At 48.5% G+C, this 19,002-nt stretch overlaps 2 protein-coding genes across 3 annotated transcripts in view; one reads left to right on the top strand and one right to left on the bottom strand.

The window, feature by feature from the left end:
- Nucleotides 1-1,821: 1,821 nt before the first annotated feature.
- On the bottom strand, nt 1,822-15,805 carry RACK1 (receptor for activated C kinase 1). Of its 2 annotated transcripts, XM_083493270.1 has the most exons (8): nt 15,552-15,805; nt 13,263-13,434; nt 12,246-12,393; nt 11,248-11,343; nt 10,463-10,573; nt 8,505-8,645; nt 3,278-3,388; nt 1,822-1,967 (listed from the first exon to the last, which is right to left on the bottom strand). In XM_083493270.1, exons 1-8 carry the CDS (start codon nt 15,658-15,660, stop codon nt 1,902-1,904), a joined length of 954 nt encoding a protein of 317 aa, XP_083349396.1. In that variant the 5' UTR covers nt 15,661-15,805; the 3' UTR covers nt 1,822-1,901. The 2 variants fall into 2 exon arrangements, 1 of the variants encoding a protein (XP_083349396.1); XR_014523116.1 differs by lacking the exon at nt 1,822-1,967 and having other exon boundaries at nt 3,278-3,646; nt 7,823-8,645; nt 15,552-15,789.
- Nucleotides 6,591-19,002, top strand: part of LOC310701851 (uncharacterized protein) — a 100,918-nt gene continuing 88,506 nt past the window's right edge. Inside the window, exon 1 of the mRNA XM_083493301.1 lies at nt 6,591-7,716. Within this exon, the coding sequence (XP_083349427.1) occupies nt 6,688-7,614 (927 nt within the window). The 5' untranslated portion in view covers nt 6,591-6,687 and the 3' untranslated portion in view covers nt 7,615-7,716. The remainder of the gene's footprint in view (nt 7,717-19,002) is intronic.

A 19,002-nucleotide genomic window follows, 5' to 3' on the forward strand; every position in this document is an offset into this window, starting at 1 on the left:
TAAATCACTGAGCTTCCTGCAGTCTTCCCAAACTCCTTTAACAGTTTTCCTTTATTCTGATTTCTTGCTTCTGATATATTTAAAGGAGGTTGCTTTGGGGTTTTTTGTTTTTAAACATACTGGGCAGTAATATACTTCCTTTTTGCAAAGGAAGCTCTCTTATCCTGCATAAGCTGCACATACCAGCATCCGCTTGGGGTTCCAGTTTCCTGATCACTGCAGAAACCTGAGCTCATTGTTTCAAAATAACCTCCAATTTGACTCAATGGAGTCTCCCTTGGAAACCAACTTTTTCTAAGCAGCACTACTTTCACAATGTCTATATGCAGTCTCTGTGAAGGTAAAATTGAAATCATTTTCTCTTTCACTGGCCTGTGACCTTTTTCTTAAGTCTCAAAACCACCACCAGTACTTTAAATCATAGGCGCCAGGGTGGGTGGGGGGTTAGCTATTATGCGCCTTTCCCTAAATTGCTTCTGTCCTGGTATTTGCATCCGGTGATCTTATGATGCATTTGTCACTGGTTTTTGAATAGTGGACCCAGTATGAGCATCATACCCTTCCTTTTAAGATTTTTATATCCAGGGAAAACTGTATTCATGTTCTTTAAGACCCATACCACCCAGCTCCCCTGTTCGAGTGCTGATGCTTCTGTGATTAGTCCCAAAATGTTTAACGCAGTACATAAGCAGCTGGGTTTGAACAGGGCTTTTGTAACAAGATTTTTTTTCAAAAAACCCAAACCATGCAAGTTGTCTTGAGTTGCATGGGCTTTCAAAGAAGTTTAGAATCTCTTGTCCAAGACAGGCATGTTGACGTTCGACAGCTGTTACCTTCACATCAAAGGTAGGTAACCTTTTTCAGTCTGAGGGCGAAATGAAAGTGTGGCCAACGTTGGTATACATGCACAACACCACATGCAGCCTCCCTATACATACACACAAAGCAGACCTGCAGTCAGGCAGGAAGACAGGTCTTACCAAGTCCTCCCCAGTGGTTGGGCTGTGGGGTGGGGAACAGAGTGGATAAAAATCAATGATTTATATATTTTTTAAATCCGATTTTTAAAATAAAATGCTTTTGGAGGAAAAATCTTTCTAAAGAGAGTTTTCTATTTAAGTTACATTATAGTCCAAAGGCTATTCATCAGGAAATGATTTGTTTTAGTTTTTCATGTGTGCTAAAACTCAGTCTGGGGTTTTTTTTTAAAAAAAAATTGTTTAACCACATCAGTTAACAAACATGGATACATATGCTATGTTTAAATTGTTAAGGAAATTATTATTTTTCTACTTCCAATAAAGTTCTGCAAATATAAACAGTCAACTTATTAAACCTCACAATAATTTCATAATTATCTGTATGTATTTCCAATAGTTTAACCAAATCAGTAATGTTTGATGTGACTGTAAATACTCTGAAAATTTATTATTCCAAAAATGAAGTCTTTCTGTAAAAAAAATGACTTAAATCAAGTCTTACTAGTGATTTAAATTGTGATTTAAATCCACCCTGGTGGGGAATATGCTGCTTTTTACTCTTCCTCTCTGAAGAGTTCTGTAGAGCATTTTATCACCCCATCTCAGCACTGAGATTTGCAGGGATCTTTGGTCTACTCCTTGCAGTTTCTGGGTTGCCCCTGGTGCACAGGTTTATCATTCCTGATCTAAAGGGACAAGGTGCTTTATTTATTCCTGGTTGAAGCGATGGCAGCTTCCATCAGCTGAGTGGGTTGGGAGAGAAAGCTTGTAGAAAACAGGTAAGTGAATAGCGATTCTCAGGTATATCTTGGGGGGGGGGGGGAGAAGCAGGACACAGTGATAACGTTCAGCACAAAAAGTTTTATTGTTTCTGTTTTGTACATAATTATAATTCTGTGCCTTGTGGTCAACTGCACTCTCTCATCTGGTCCCGATGGTGACCTGCCAGACCCGAACAAGGTTATCCGTGTAGCCGGCAAACAGAGTCTAATGGAACAGAGAGGGAGAAACAGCGTTAGAAAGCGACTGGGCGACAGCTTTTTGACAAGGGAGCAACAATCACTTTGCATGAACCAACTGTTGGATAGAAAGTCAATGGGAGACTTTGCTGAGAATCCAGGTTCCTCAGGATGCAGCAGAAACAGATGGGGGGAAGAGAAGAGGCAGGGCGACCCCACACTGGCACAGCAATTTCTGGAACCTCTGCTTGAGCTTCTCTAGACAGCTATTCATTAGATGCACATGTAACCAAGATCATTTTACCAATCACATTCTCCTATCTTTTTAGGTAGCTCCTGCCCCCAGGCTTACAGAGTCTTCCTTAGTGATCTGCAAGCTGCTCTGACAGTTGCTTATGGCTGAATAGTAGGGTAAAAATGCCTTGAATGAATGACCCAAGGTGTCCACTTTTTATTGTATTGGGAGATGAGAAGTATCCAGCCCACAGAAGACCAGAAGGGATAAAATTTTATCACTTTCTGCTCTGTAAGTGGAGTTGTAAATATGAAAAATTAGCCAGGGGGAAACTTGCTCCTGAATATTCCCGCCTTTGCAAGGTCAGCTGTCATTCCCTCAAACTCCACAACTTGTGTACTTTAATCAGGGGCAGAATAAGGGAAGACAGCCACCAAAAGCCTGGCTGCAGGGCCATTCCCCTCATCTTCACATCTTAAGACAATACACTGTTTATCTGTCAGTTCAAATAATGGGCAGTCTTCTTGGGCAGTGTATCTGTATTTTATACATAACAAACTTGACTGGGAAAAAACTTTTTTAAAACTCAAGACGAGTGTCAATTTTTTAGGAGCCCAGGAAACCAGGATTAGCTGCAGCACTGCTAAAACCTCTTCCCTTGGTTGCCCTTCAAGTGCTGATCAGGAGAAACGGTCAGCTGCAGTTGGGGTGAAAAGTTCTGGTTCCTCAAGAAACCCCAAACATGCCACAAGCCCTGTATGGCAAAGGGGGAAGCTCAGAAATGCAGGCTTTAACAAATCCCGCTTTCCCAGTTCTTCCCTGGCTGGAGGAGGCAGCCGCTCTTTTTAACTTCCTGCACGGCCCTCTGGGCATCTTGCACAGCCTGCTGCGAAATGCTGTTTTATAGCAACACGGACTACTGATTTTAATCTCCTGAATACAGATTTTAGCGGAAGGAGTGATATTTTTAATGTAAATAAGTTTATAGGGGATTTTTAATTACATCCGCTTCTTTATGTGGTTGTGGCATTTGTTGTCGTTAGCTTTGCTGTCTGGTCTTTGACTGCAATGAAGATTGATTGATTGCACAGCCCGGTTCTTACCTGTCCGTCAGCAGACCAGGCCAATGAGGTGCACTGGGGTGGCTCCGCCTTGCTGCTGGTGCTGATCACTTCCTGCTTGAGCTCATCCACAATGATCTTGCCTTCCAGGTCCTGATGTTAAGAAAGCAGGGGTTAGATGGTCAAATGGGAGTTGCAGACTTCGAGGCTGAACGTTTTGTTCAATTTCCACCTGCTATTTGCATGCTGTACGTAGTCTGGGCAACAGGCTCAGAAACAGCCTCTGGTTTTCCGCACGGAAGCAAAATCAGACGGCATAGTGTGTTTCATCACAGCACGTCAGTCCCCTCGCTCTCAAGCCTGAAATCACCACTCACAATGCGTTCCCTTCCATTGCCACTAGTAGCTGCTCTGCTGCCCAGGACTGCTCTGCTGCCCAGGAAGACTCTCCTGCGTGAGTGCCTGAGGGCCCTGCTCTTGCCACTTACCATCTGGCTTGGGGCGGAGCCTGGGGCCTCACAAGGACTGCTCTGCTGCCCAGGAAGACTCCCCTGTGGTGAGTGCCTGAGGGCCCTGCTCTTGCCACTTACCATCTGGCCTGGGGCGGGGCCTGGGGCCTCACAAGGACTGCTCTGCTGCCCAGGAAGACTCTCCTGCGTGAGTGCCTGAGGGCCCTGCTCTTGCCACTTACCATCTGGCTTGGGGCGGGGCCTGGGGCCTCACAAGGACTGCTCTGCTGCCCAGGAAGACTCCCCTGTGGTGAGTGCCTGAGGGCCCTGCTCTTGCCACTTACCATCTGGCTTGGGGCGGGGCCTGGGGCCTCACAAGGACTGCTCTGCTGCCCAGGAAGACTCTCCTATGGTGAGTGCCTGAGGGCCCCGCTCTTGCCACTTACCATCTGGCTTGGGGCGGGGCCTGGGGCCTCACAAGGACTGCTCTGCTGCCCAGGAAGACTCTCCTGCGTGAGTGCCTGAGGGCCCTGCTCCTTCTTGCCACTTACCACCTGGCCCAGGGAGGGCCTGACAGGCCTCACAAGGACTGCTCCTGCCACTTACTATCTGGCCCAGGGTGGGGCCTCACAAGGATGGTTGTTGCCATTGATGCTGCTACTGCCCAGGAGGACCCGGAGGAGTGCAGAGCTCTTTTTAACATGTTTTGTTTTGTTTTTGTTTTTTAATATTTCCCTTTCCCTTTCGATTCTATATATGGGGGTGGGATGGATGTTTGGGTGGGCGGGGGAATTTGTTAGATTTTGATGAATTTGTAATTTTTGCAGTTTTTGTTTGTATTGTTTTATTGTTTTCTGGGTTGTTTTTGTTTTTTTGTTTTTTTGTTTTTATTGTTTTAAGGTTTTATTGTTCTAGGCTGCGAAAGAATAATATTAATTGCCATCAATGGAGGCCACTATGAGGCCTGGGATTGCTACCGTGGAGGGGCGAGGGAGGTATGGCGGTGGGGGCAGATGTTACAGGCGAAGGGGATCGAGATATGGATACGCTCGTACCCTTTCCAATCTGCGCCCCATCCCGAGGGACGAGGGTAGGGTGAGCAAGGATTACTCACCTCCGTCACTGGTGCTGTGCAATGCCAGGTCTATAGGCAATAAAACCGCCACCCTGCGAGATTTCTTTATCTCGCAGGGGGTCGACCTGGCTTGTGTGACGGAGACCTGGGTGCGCGAAGGGGCAACAGTTACCTTACGAGAGATGGCGCCCCCGGGTTTCTCTGTCCTCCACCAGTCGCGGACTGTGGGCCGGGGGGGAGGGGTGGCATTATTAATCCGGGAAGATTGTCCTTTCAGGGCTCTACCATCGCCATCGATCCCCGGCATCGAATGTGTTGGCCTAGTGTGGGGCTCCGAGGAGAGCTTGGCTGTCTGGCTGGTGTACCGGCCACCTAGCGCACCAGCAGCCACCCTGTCAGGCCTATTGGAGGCGGTGGCCGGCTGGGCCTTGGAGTTCCCTAACCTATTGGTATTGGGGGACTTCAACATCCATGCTGATGCCACTCCCTCCTCACAGGCTCTGGACCTGGTGTCTTCCATGGCGACACTAGGGCGCTCCCAGTTTGTTTCGGGCCCCACACATCAAGCAGGCCACACGCTGGATTTGATCTTTGGCGTCGGTATAGATGTGATCATGTCTCCTTCGACGAAGGTGCCATGGTCTGATCACTACGCTCTGAAAGCCAGGATTGACTTTCCACCCCCACCCTGCTTAGCTGGCGAGCCAATTTGGGCTCGCCCGCAGAGGCTGATGGACCCTGAGAGATTCCGCCAAGCCTTGCGGGACCTTGCTCCCCCTGGCGACTCATTGACTGAGCTTGTTGAGGGCTGGAATGCCCAGCTCCTGGCAGCCATCGATGAGATCGCACCTAAGCGCCCTCTGCGACCCCGCAGAAACCGGGCTCCCTGGTTTACCGAGGAGCTCCGGAAAATGAAGCGGGACCTCAGACGGCTAGAGCGAGTATGGCGGGGTGCCCGTGACGGAGCCTCAAGAACATCTTATAGGGCTTTTATGAAAACCTACGAGATGGTGGTGAAGGCTGCTAAGAAGTCATACTTCTCGGCCTCCATTGCATCCGCTAGCTCTCGCCCAGCGCAATTATTTAGTATAATCAGGTCTTTAACGTCCCTTGAGGGACAGCCAAATTTAAATAACAAATTGACACACGGCTGTGAGGCATTTGCGAGCTTTTTTGCGGAGAAGGTCTTGTCGCTCCGCCATGACCTCCCTGCCAATTTGGATACAATAAAGGAACTGGAGGCCCCTCGACTGTCCTCGGGTCCAGTATTGGACCACTTCGACCAGATATCCCCAGCCGATGTGGACAGACTCCTCCGAGCTGGAAAGCCCACCACCTGTCCTCTCGACCCGTGCCCGTCTTGGCTGATTAGAGCGTGTCCAGACGAGGTGCGGGCCCTCCTGGGGGATATCATCAATTTGTCCCTTGGCACGGGGACATTCCCAGGGGAACTGAAGGAGGCAGTGGTGCGCCCGCTCTTAAAGAAAACATCGTTAGATCCTTTAGATCTATCCAATTACCGCCCGGTTTCGAATCTTCCGTTCCTGGGTAAGGTGATTGAGAGAGCGGTTGCTGAACAGCTTGGTGGGTTTCTGGATGAAACATCGGCTCTGGATCCATTCCAGTCCGGCTTCCGCGCTGGTCATGGGACCGAGACGGCTCTGGTCGCCCTAACAGATGACCTTCGTAGACAGCTGGATCGAGGCGGGTCGGGGCTGCTGATTCTTCTAGATCTATCAGCAGCTTTCGACATGGTCGATCACGATCTTCTGGACCACCGCCTTGCCGACGTGGGGATCCAGGGCACAGTCCTTCAATGGCTGCGCTCGTTTCTCTCTGGTCAGGGACAGAGGGTGGCGCTTGGGGGGGAATTGTCATCGCGCCACTCCTTGGTGTGTGGAGTACCTCAGGGTGCGATACTCTCCCCGATGCTTTTCAACATCTTTATGCGCCCCCTCGCCCAGCTTGTTCGGAGTTTTGGGCTGGGTTGTCATCAGTATGCCGATGACACCCAACTCTATCTGTTGATGGATGGCCATCCTGACTCGGCCCCAGACACACTGACCAGATGTTTGGAAGCTGTGGCTGGATGGTTACGTGGGAGCCGGTTGAAGCTAAATCCTTCGAAGACAGAGGTCCTGTGGCTGGGACGGGGCGATATGGGACTGGGGGGGCAACTCCCATCTCTTGCGGGGGCGCAATTAGTGCCAGCACCGTCCGTTAAGAGTTTGGGTGTAATCTTCGACACCTCCCTTTCAATGGAGGCGCAGATTGCAGCTATAACAAAGGCGGCATTTTTCCATCTCCGCCAAGCTAAGCAGTTGGCTCCTTACCTCTCTCGCCCTGACCTAGCCACTGTGATCCATGCGACGGTCACCTCCAGACTGGATTATTGTAACTCGCTCTACGTGGGGCTGCCCTTGAGACTGACCCAGAAACTCCAGCGGGTGCAGAATGCTGCAGCGAGACTCCTTACGAGGTCTTCGCTGCGAGACCACATTCACCCGGTACTATACCAGCTGCACTGGCTCCCGGTGGAGTACAGGATCAGGTTTAAGGTGCTGGTTTTAACCTTTAAAGCCCTATATGGCCTAGGACCCTCGTACCTACGGGACCGCCTCTCCTGGTATGCCCCACAGAGAAACCTACGGTCTTCAAATAAAAACATCTTGAAGGTCCCAGGCCACAGAGAAGTTAGGCTGGCCTCAACTAGAGCCAGGGCTTTTTCGGCTGTGGCTCCGATCTGGTGGAACACTCTGTCACAAGAGACCAGGGCCCTGCGGGACTTGACATCCTTCCGCAGGGCCTGCAAGACAGAGCTGTTCCACCAGGCCTTTGGCCAGGGCACAGCCTGACTCCCTCCCTCAGCAATCTTCGCAGAGCTCTGGCCCAATGGTTGCTAGTGGCTTGAATTAATTAATTTTTATAATGAATGATTTTAGAATGTTGTTTATGTTGTACTTTTGTACTGTTTTATTGCTGTTAGCCGCCCTGAGCCCGGCTTCGGCTGGGGAGGGCGGGATATAAATAAAATTTATTATTATTATTATTATTAGCTGTTGCTGCTTCTCTGCTTCACAGAACTGTAGAGTTGGGTGGGCCCTAACAGTCATCTGAATATCATCACTGCTACTATCTGCAACTACCAGTTCTCTTACCAGAGAGGCTACTTCTTCTTAAGTAAGAATGTCTGTCTCCTCTACCACCGTGGCAGTTCAGATCTTAACTTGGAATAAAAGTATGCAAACACATTCAGCCACAATTAGATTTGCATCTTCTGTTCAAAAATGAGAAGGCTGGGTGTTGCAGTTGCAGGGAGCAGGAGGCATCCAGGCAACTGAATCTTCTGCACACTGACATTAAGAGAAAGGCCCCTTGCTCTTTAGACGGCAGAATGAGAAAACCACATTTAGCCTTGAAACAGTAATTATCTGCCAGAGAAAGGCACATTCCGCAGCCCATACAAATTAATTTGTGTACAATGCTTTGCATAACTTAAGTTTGTTTTTACCATATAAGGAGCTATGCCAGCCTGGCCTGCTGAGATCTCAGAAGCTCAAACTATAAATTCAAGGAACTTCAGCTGCAGGAACCTAACATGACTCTCCCAGGACTGCCAAGGAAGAAATGTCAAGGGAACAGCAACTTAATTCTGACAAGGAAAACAAGACCTAGGCTGGGAGAAGAGTTAATCTCCTCCCTTCTTCCCAAACCTTCAACAGCCAACATCAAGCTCTTAACTTACCCATATCTTGATGCTGGGTCCAGTGGCTGCACACAGCCAGTAGCGGTTGGGGCTGAAGCATAAGGCGTTGATGATGTCTCCACCATCCAGGGTGTACAGGTGCTTGCCTTCATTCAAGTCCCACAGCATAGCCTGGCCGTCCTGCGGTGGAAGAAAGCAGGCGTTAGATTTAAAGCCCCCAAGTCCAGAATGGTTTTGCAATGGAAAAGGGCAATAGGCTGCGAATCTTAATGCGTCCGAGTCTCCCCATTCCCCCCAGCACCTACTCGAGGCCCCTAAAAAATCTGAGGCATTTAACTTATTAATTCATGCACCCCCTGTCCCTCAAACAGAAATTGTCAAGGGCGGGGGGAAAGGAACATTTCTCCAAAGCAACAGATCTCCCACCCAATGTTTGACAGCTCAGAAACAGCCTCTGAGTATCTGCATGGTAGTAAGTCAGATGGCATGTATGTTTCATCACAGCACAGTCAGGATTCTCTGACTAGATCTCTACAGGATGGTAAAGTGCTAAATGTCACTAAGCAGACAAGAGCACTGAGCTAGGCAGAAGAAAAGGGGGCAGCAGTTTATAGGGGATCTTGCTCACATACTCCGTTTAAAAGCATGATTTCATGTAGATCAAGCATCCCGGAAACCCCCCCCCCAAATGAGACCTCCTCCTTCCTTGAAGGTTTCAAAGCAGAGGATGGTTGAAGTTTCTGGCATTGCAGGGGGGTTGGACTAGATAACCCTTGAGATCCCTCCCAACTCTACAATTCTAAATTAGCCTGCGAAGCTTCCTCTGCTCCTAGATTGCTTTTAATTAGGAAGTTATTTCTGCAGTCTATTCTGAGGATATCTCCACAATACAAACTCCAGAACTGTTTTTAACGCTACACTCCCTATGTTATCAGCAGAAGGGACAGTGTTCCTTGGGCTGGGAAAAAGCCCCCCCTGATCGATACTTAGAAGAGCTGAGGAAAGCTGTGCCTTGTTTCTGTAACCGCCACCTGTTACGCAGAGACACCCATTTCCTCACCACAAAGAGGACCATGCTTAGCATATAAATGGCAGTGGCAATTATGGCCTAGGGAGAATCCAGAGGACCATATTTGGCCCCCAAGCCATCGATTCAGGGAAAGGGCATAGCCCAGTGGTACAGCACCTGCTCTCATGCAGAAGTTCCTAGGCTCAGTCCCCAGTACCATTGCATGAAGAGCTGCCGCCACTCAGCATATATGACACTGAGCGAGACAGACCAACGGTCTGACTCTGTCTAAGGCAGCTTCCTGTGTTGCTGTCGTTGTAGCTGTGCAGGTAAGAAAGACGGACCCTCAGCTCTAACTCCCCACTGTCCGCAATTAGAAGGCTGGTGAAAAGGAATCCTGGATTTCCTTACTGGAAATGGAAGAGGGCTTCCCCCTCCCTCCATGACAAGCATGGCTATGCCCATAGCAGACTAGTAACTTATTTTTACAAGTCTAGGTTAGATGCTTCTAGCGAGAACACGACACCCATGAGCTAACTCCCCCTAAGTACCTTGAGCTAAACAACCTCTGGTTCACAGTGACTGCCCATGCTTCCTTCTGTCTCCCTCCCTCCCTAATAAACAACACACCTGGCCAATTTATAGTGGCTCGCTTCCCGATTTACCAGATAAGCAGAAGTGTAGAGAAAGATGAAAAGTAGTTCCTCTCCACCCCCTCTGGTTTATTATTTATTAACAAGTAAATAGTTACACTGCTTTGTATTAAAAGTATCTAAAGCAACGTATAACGCAGAATTTATAAAATGCAATGAATAAATCAATACAAAACCATACTTCATGAATTCATACACAATCCAATTTGATGGTTGTGTGTGGAGGTAACATGACTTACTGGGCAAAGTTTGTCTGAACAAGTAAGCTTTAGGCACATGGCTATACCTTTGCACAGGTTCAACCTCCTGAGCGGAGGCTTGCCACAGAGACTTACCTTGCCACCTGAAGCACACAGGGAGCCGTCAGGCGAGACTGTCACTGTGTTCAAGTAGCCAGTGTGCCCAATGTGGTTGGTCTTCAGCTTGCAGTTAGCTAAGTTCCACACCTGCAAGATGGGGAGAGTACAAATTCAAAACTGATTCGCTGATGCTGTTAATCTCAAGGTGAGCTCTTGCCGTGTGATCAAATTCCTGATCCAGTGATTGTTGAAAAGTGTCTCACCCACTCGGGTAATTTACAGCCTGCCTAACAAAACTGGTGCCTGTCTAATAGAAGTATAACTGAACATCCGATACATAATAAAACATAGCTGTTTGATGCAGGCCTATTTAGTGAAAAGAGCAGTCAACCAATATATCTCCTCTCTTTGCAAGACTGACTAAGCAGAATTCTACTCCTGCTCCAATCGGGGCACCAACAAAGAGACTGTATTACTCATTGAGTCACCTATGCTAAGAGGACAAGAGAACACCCTACTGTTTATAAGCTGCTGCAAATCTGATGGGACCCCGTGGCCCCAATTCTCCCTCCAATCCCCCCTCCCGCACCTCCACAACTCATTGGCTTGGCTTCAGGACTTTTGTTTTGCTAGTTGAGTAGAGAGGTGGTGAGATTCCAGCACACCCCAAAGTCCTGCCCCTCCTTACCAGAAGATCTGAAGGGCTGGTTCCAGATTATCAAAAGAGAGGACAGGAAAGAGAATGCTTGTGCATCATTTAGACACTTCCAGGGGGAGGCCTTAGACAGAGATTTGAGGATTAAGGCTGATACTCGACTCACCTTCACGAGCTTGTCCCAGCCACAGGACACAATGATGGGGTTGCTGCTGTTGGGGGAGAAGCGCACACAGGACACCCACTCTGAGTGGCTCTCGTCCTGAGTGGAGAAAAAAGAAGGTATGACAGCTCTTAGTACAAGCCGATAACAGGATGTTACAGAGAAACAACCATTGTGAAAATTAACATTTAAGCACGTGTCACCTCCTAGTTCTAACTCCTTATCAATAAGGAAACCTGAGCACATCTAACTGCATTTGCACATGTATTCCTCATTCCCTCCATCCTTCCCTGCCTTCTGTTGTCTCCACATCCTGTCAAAATTTATAGCTTGTAAGCTCCTTGGGGCACAGACTTCTTCTTTTTTTCTCCCTTTATGAACTGCTATAAAGTGTCATGAGCATTGACAGAGCATTAACATTTGAGCAATTAAAGCCCTTAACAACTTGGGATCAGGGTACACAAGAGATCTCCTCACCCAATATATATCCTGGGCTGGCAACTGTGCTCTGCAGAAGGGGCACTGCTAAGAGGACTGCCTGCCCCACTAGTGTGCTTAGTTTGTACTAGAAATCAGGCTCTTAAGTGTTGCAGCTCCAGCCCCCTAGAAGGTTGAGGAGAGACTGGAAGGGTAGGATCAAAATGTTACTTCTATGCAAAACGCAGAGCATGCTCTCAGACCCAAGCAGGATCCAACCCATCCTTTCTCCACAAACATGAATTGAGAAGTGCAAGTTTTCCCTTGTTTGAGCACCTGCAGCAACTGTCTGGATAAACAGCCACTAAAGGCACATCAAGGCTTTTGTAGATTTGGTGCTTCATTTAAATGATATCATGGTGTTGCTTTTAAATTACTGTTTATTGTATTTGATTTATTTTACATTTGTGACCCATACAGAGGACACAGCTGATTGGGTGATGTATATTTAAAAAATCTAAAACAAAGGAATGTGAACTTTAGTGGTATTCAATGCCCAGATCTGGGAGGGAGGAGAGGCTCACCTGTACAGTGTACTTGCAGACTCCCAGAGTGTTCCAGAGCTTGATGGTTTTGTCCCTGGAACCTGAGACGATCTGGCGGTTGTCAGAAGAGAAAGCCACACTCAGCACATCCTTGGTGTGGCCCACAAAACGCCGGGTGGTGGTGCCTCTGAAAGGGAGATGTCATTTCATTACAAACCCAGTGCAACACAGGAAAGAAAAAGCCCCTCAGACCAAATCTTGTTTTTCCCTGCCTTGCCATGCTACTTCCTGTAACCCCCTTCCCCTGCAAAGACCCTCCCCTTCTGGCCTTGAGCTCCTCCTAGGGCCCATAAGTTTAATTTTCAAAGAGGATCTCCTGCTTCAATGGAACTTTTCCTGGAGATGAGACTGGACCACGTCCCTCACTCCAATTTCAGTAGCCAATGAGTCCTAAAGAGAGAGAAGCAGAGCTTCTCCTCTCCTTGGGCAGCTCTCCTAGGGTGAGCAACTAACAAACTAGCAACAAGAGGTTTTCCCTTTGATCTACACTGAACCAAGTCCATAACCCTCCCCAAAGTTTGGGAAATGAAAGGGGCATGAAGGGTCTGAGAATTTCTTAGCACCCTCACTGTGGAACCATGACAAGGGCAACCTGAAATGTCCTGTATGGGGAAATGTGGAATTCCAAAAACCCGCCAGAAACAGATGTCTCCTTCCAACTGATTTCCCCTTCCCCTCCCCTTTCCAATAAAACAGAAAGCTTCCATTTTCTCAGTCTCTCTTGTAGTGTCCCATCATAATTGCAGGACGTATCATCAAACCCCAGTGGAGTCTGTAGATATTGTGTCAGATCTAATCATCGGGACAGGAGGAAGCAAGCACAAAACCCTGATCCCAAAGCAACCAGTGATAAAAACAGGAAACCGTACTAGGAATAAAAACCTAGAAGAAAGTGGGAAACCATGGGAGAACTTGGCAGAGTGAAACATATAATCAGTCTGCTGAGGACAATCCTTTTCAATCAACACAGACCCTGTTTCCCCAATCTACACTCACGTGGTAAGATCCCAGAGGCGCAGGGTGCCGTCCCATGAGCCAGAGAGGGCAAACTGCCCATCGGAGGAGATAACCACATCGCTGACGAAGTGGGAGTGGCCCCGAAGGGCTCTCTGGGGGATCCCGTAGTTGGTTTCATCCCGAGTCAGCTTCCACATGATGATCGTCTTGTCTGCAAGAGGAAAAAGATAGCAAATGGTTCTTCCACAGATTTTCTCAAATCTGAGATAGATATTACTTGAGGGGCAGGAGGCATCTCATTCCTTTACTACTCATTCCCTGAAGCAGGCTGCTGCACTCCACTGTGACCAAGTTCCTAGTGAGGGAGTAAAGTCATGCCTGGACTGTACCACTTCAGACTGGAGGTGGGGACTTGCCTAGTTGAATGTGCCACCTTGCCAAACACTTTCCTGCACACAGAAAGCTAGCATTTCAGGGAGATGGCTAGGTTAGAATACTTCTCCCCAACATCTAGTTTTCCATGTGAAGGGAAGTGTATGGCTGGAGGAGCACTCAAGTTATACCAGCCCCCACTTGCATTCTGAAGTGTTACAATACTCTGTTTTACCATCTCAGTGAGGACCGGACTAGCCAAGGCTTCCTGCAAACTCTTGACATGCCCTCATGTGAAACCACATGAAAAATTCTCCAATTCCCTTCGAGAGAAAAGTCCTCTCAAACCAGAGACTGCCTTCAAATACACACAATTATGACCCAGCTTTTACAGCTTCACCAGAAATTAACTGTAGGTCTCAGCATCTAGATCCAAATACGAGGTATCCTTTGTAACACCCCAGTACTACCCCCTTTTAGACATCCACCTGTGCATTAATATCACAGAGAAAGCTATCCTCAATTGCTCACCAGAGCTGTGGACTCCTCCGGCTTCAGCAGTTGCTATAAAAGTTAGTACTGGCTCACATCACCAAATAGGTTGCTTGCTCCTTCTCTGGCATAATCGAGGCTCAGAAAGGAACCACCTTATGAACCATGTGCTAAGGATGTAATGCCTGGTATAGCAAAATAAAAAAATTCCTGCCAGTAGCACCTTAAAGACCAACTAAGTTAGTTCTTGGTATGAGCTTTCGTGTGCATGCACACTTCTTCAGATACACTGAAACAGAAGTTGCCAGATCCTTCTACATAGTGAGAAGGTGGGGAGGGGTATTACTCAGAAGGGTGGTGGGAATGGGTGATTGGCAGATAGATACCAGTACAGCCTGGTATAGCAGTTAGAGCAAAGGATGTCTATGAGGTGCCATGGGATCATGGGAGTTGTAGTCCAGCAACATCTGGAGAGCACCACTTTGGCTTACCGCCTCCCCCCCCCCCCCCGGGTTACCATGTCAGACTAGGACCAGAGAGACCTTAGGGTTCATTCAAATCCCCACTAAGCAACAAAGCTCCCAGGGCCAGTGGCAAAATTGCTTAGCCTCACAAGATATGGCACTAAGCTGGATGCCACACACACCAACTTGAGTGTGTTGGGAGTAAAGATGGGGTATAAATTAACAATACAGAAATTAAAGCCTGAAATCAATCCCTCCTAAGCTGGAGCTGCTAATTAATGGAGGAAATTCACTGCCCTTCCCCTCTAACCCACAAGTATGAATGACCAGCTTGTAGAGCCTCATTATTCCTGAATTGCAGGCTTGCTCCTGGCCACATTTGGTTGGCCAACCAAAGAGAACAGATCCTCTCCTGCCCCATCATAATTGCAGGACATGTCTTCAGACCTCATGAAGATCAGCAGACAAATGTCAAATTTAATCATCAGGGCTGGGAAGAAAGAGAAGTAAGGTGGGCCTTACTACATACACCTCATTTTCTGCCTCAATCTGCTGAGACAGCTTAAGTCAGTATAACATGACGCTCTTAAATCTCAGGATTGTGGGTTCGAGCCCCACATTGGACAAAAGATTCTTGCATTGCAGGGGGTTGAACTAGATGACCCTCATGGTCCCTTCCCGCTCATATGATTCTGTGGCTGACCGCTTGCTATTCATTTGGTTTTCTATCCTCTTACCTTAATCGCCCCCCCCCCAAAAAACCCTTGGGGCGTGGGAGCCTCCCCAAACCCTCACCCTGTCTAGCACGTGATTGTCTCTCTCCTCATGCCCCATTCCCTATTACACGTAGATGGGGCTGCATGGTCGCGTCCTTCATGCGACAACTGGGCGTTTCTCTCCCCCCCCCCGCATTACACGGTGGTCTCTCCCATCCCGTTCCACGCTTCCCTCCCCCCGTCCCCCGCGCGAGTTGGTCTCTCCCGGCCCGGCCCTCCGTTACCGCGTGAGGCGGAGAGGATCATGTCCGGGAACTGAGGGGTGGTGGCGATCTGGGTCACCCATCCGTTGTGGCCCTTCAGGGTGCCACGCAGGGTCATCTGCTCCGTCATGGCGGCGGCTGAGAAGGCTCGAGCTCCCGCGGCAGGCGGAGGATGGAGGCGGATTCACCGGCGGCCCTTAGCCCGGACCTGCCAGCTCGCTGAGGCCCAGGGAGAGAAAGGAAGCGGCGGCCTCTTCCGGAAGCGGAAATAGCCTCTCGCGGCGCCCTCTCGCGGCGCCGGCGCCGACGTACAGCAACATGGCGGCCCCCACGTCAACCGTACGAACGACCCGACGGAGCGCCTTGCGCTGGGCCGCGCTTCCTCAGCCTCGCGGAGGCAAATTGCGACGCGCAATGCTGCGAATCCATAAGCACGAGACGCGGCGGCACGCTCCGTAGAAAAGACTCTTTGCCGCAGCCGCTTCCCCACCAGCAGCCAACATGGCGGCGCCCTGGCGTTTCACATCTCGCGATATCTTGCGACGAGACTCCTCCGTCCGCGCGTGCGGCGTGAGCATGGTGGGCTCCTGGAGGGGGTCGCTAATGGGCAGATCTGCTCGTGGGAGACTCATTCCGAGCCCTTCGTTGCTCAGTGAACTGATCCATCTCCAACTGATTTGGGGCCGGCGGTCCTTCCTTGATATGCCGCCTTTCTGCCAAGGCGGGTTACCAGAATATTATTTATACCCCGTCCATCTGGCTGGGTTGCCCCAGTCGCTCTGGGTGGCTTCCAACACAAACGTGCGGTACAAAATTGCGGCACTAGTTCTCTTCCTCTCTTAGGTACGCGCAGATCTTTTTTTCCCCGGGTGGGTTACATGGATCTGTTACATCAAGCAGACTCCTGAACCAAGAAAATAATTACGGTGCCATTAGCTGCAGTCAAAACTTAAGCTAAAGCCCACCTTTTCGGATGCATGAAATAATTAACGTGGCTTGTTTCTGAACTTTTTTGAAATTCCACGCCACCCCACCCACAAATGTGCAATAAATCTTTATTCAGACATTTATAAACTGCGCTTCCATAGAAAATATAACAAGGCGGTGTACAACATAACTCAACCTTATTGTCCATATTCCTCTCGTAGAGCTAAAATTTCCACAGTTCCCTGGGAAAAGGGAAGGATTGTTAAGCCACGCTGGGAATTGTAGCACGTTGATGGAGTCTCCTAGCAACTCCTTGGCGCTCTTAACAAACTGAAACTCCCAGGATTCTTTATGGGAAACCATGGCTGTTTAAAGTGGTATGATGATGCAGATGGTGCCTCAGTTTGGCATATAATCATGACAAATTAAAAAAACACCAGTTACATATTTTTATCTCTGAAATAAAATACAAGGTTGGAATCCAGAAGTGAGATGTGGGAGTCTTGTGATGTTGGGAATGCCGCATGTGTATTTTTGCATATGTTCCAGCAATCTTAAGTATACTTATTAGGAAGCAGGTCCCAATTATCTCAGTGGGACTAATTAGGAAGTAAATATGTTTAGGGTCACCCTGGGTATGTCTAGGGTCACACTACTTGCCTGCTGCTTTTGTGGCCAGGAATAGGAACCAACAGCCGAGTCTCAACCAAAGACAATATTCTGCTCATTTAAAGCAGCCTTGTAAATAAGACTACCAAAGTTACGGCAGTACAGTGGTACCTCGGGTTACATACGCTTCAGGTTACATATGCTTCAGGTTACAGACTTCGCTAACCCAGAAATAGTACCTCGGGTTAAGAACTTTGCTTCAGGATGAGGACAGAAATTGTGCAGGGACACAGCAGCAGGAGGCCCCATTAGCTAAAGTGGTGCTTCAGGTTAAGAACAGTTTCAGGTTAAGAACGGACCTCCAGAACGAATTAAGTTCTTAACCCGAGGTACCACTGTAGTTGTTTTTCCTAACTGGTTATAGGACTAAATAGCCCGACAGCCCCTTCTCTGTGGCTGGTATGAAAACAGGGCAATCAGTAAAAATATTCTCTTTTTTTAAACCAAATGGACAAGTGGAGAGAGGGAAGGATCCATCCTTCTGTTGCTCTCACTGCCATCCTTCCCACTGTGTTTCCGTGCTGGCTGTAGACTTGAGGGCAAAATCAATCTACTAGTCCCCTGCCAATTCCTTCATTCTCCTGCGTGAAAATCCATGTTGCATACGGCAACCAGGCACGTTGCTAAATACAAGGCTAGTTTAGCATTCCCAGGAGATCCATTAGAATCATAATCATAATCCCACAGAAGTCTTAGGAAGATGACATTCATTTCCATGATAAATGCCTTGATGTGCTACAGCCATCACCAACTTTGTACTCTCCAGATGCTTTTGGACCCTTAACTATTGAGAGCTGTAGTCCAAAACATCTGGAATCAGAGTTGGAATGGTCCATGAGGGTCATCTAGTCCAGCCCCCTGCAATGCAGGAATTTTTCGCCCAACGTGGGGCTCAAAACCCACAACCCTGGGATTAAGTGTCTCATGCTCAAACCAACTGAGCTATCCAGCTGCTGCACCAGGTTTGTGAAAGCTGATGTTGTTGGCTGACGGAGCCAGCCGTCACAAATGGCGCAGTTTAGCATAAAATAAAGACACAGAGAGCCAGCAATATTTTCATGGATGGAGGGCAGCTCCTTTCGAACTTCTCTCCTCTCCCGTAACTTTTATTATCCTTTCTTCTCTCCTCTCGCATGGCCGTTTGCCAATGTCTCACATTACCTACATCCGGTCATGGCTTAAACCCACCCATCGCCATATAGGGTCATGCTGCCCAGAGGGGGAACATAACTCCATATAAGGCTATGCACTTAATACACTGCAAGGCACGGACATGCAGGTCAGCGAGGCACCAGGTGACGCTACAAGCCTTTTTCCATGACTTCCTGGCTCCCACAGTTGGCATCCAGATATCTCGAGAAGCAATGAAGTGTGCCTTCGGGGGTGAAGTCAAACGGCTGCACAAGCAGCACCAAAGTGACCTTTCCAGGGCGCAAGCCTGAACAGTGTGTCTGGAGGTTCTGGGCTGCCCAGATGACAAGACCCCCCTCCCCTCGCTGATGTGGTCCAAAGGAAACCACAGCAATACGTTTGGCACCAGCTTGGCTGCAGGAGTTGCTGGAAGGAGGGGTACAAAATGCCACCCAACCATCTTAAGGACTCCACTCTAGATTTGTTTTGGGTTTACTCCTTAGCTTTTTCTTCTCCTGAAAATATCCTGCAAGGCCGTGGAGGTTTAGCACCAGAGTTTTCCTTCTCCTAGACGGGCAGCCTTCCCAGGTTGATGAGCCCCATATCTGCTCCTCATGTCTCTGTACAGGGTGTGCAGAAACCGCCTTCTTGACCATTGGACCCACTTAATATCCTTTATTGATGGAATCATAGCTCCTTCTTTCAAAGCTAGATACAAGAGCCGGTTGACACCCATCTCCCCCTT

This window comes from Podarcis liolepis (genome assembly GCF_965112155.1).
Source record: "Podarcis liolepis genome assembly, chromosome: 2".
Lineage (NCBI taxonomy): Eukaryota > Metazoa > Chordata > Lepidosauria > Squamata > Lacertidae > Podarcis > Podarcis liolepis.

Bases quoted from the DNA above. Each gene is read 5' to 3' on its own strand.
- RACK1 (XM_083493270.1), bottom strand. From the start codon at position 15,660: ATGACGGAGCAGATGACCCTGCGTGGCACCCTGAAGGGCCACAACGGA. The intron at 10,574-11,247 runs GTGAGTCGAGTA...CCCATCTTGCAG, and splicing joins GCTGGGACAAGCTCGTGAAG to GTGTGGAACTTAGCTAACTG. The intron at 8,646-10,462 runs GTAAGTCTCTGT...CTTCCACCGCAG, and splicing joins TGTGTGCTTCAGGTGGCAAG to GACGGCCAGGCTATGCTGTG.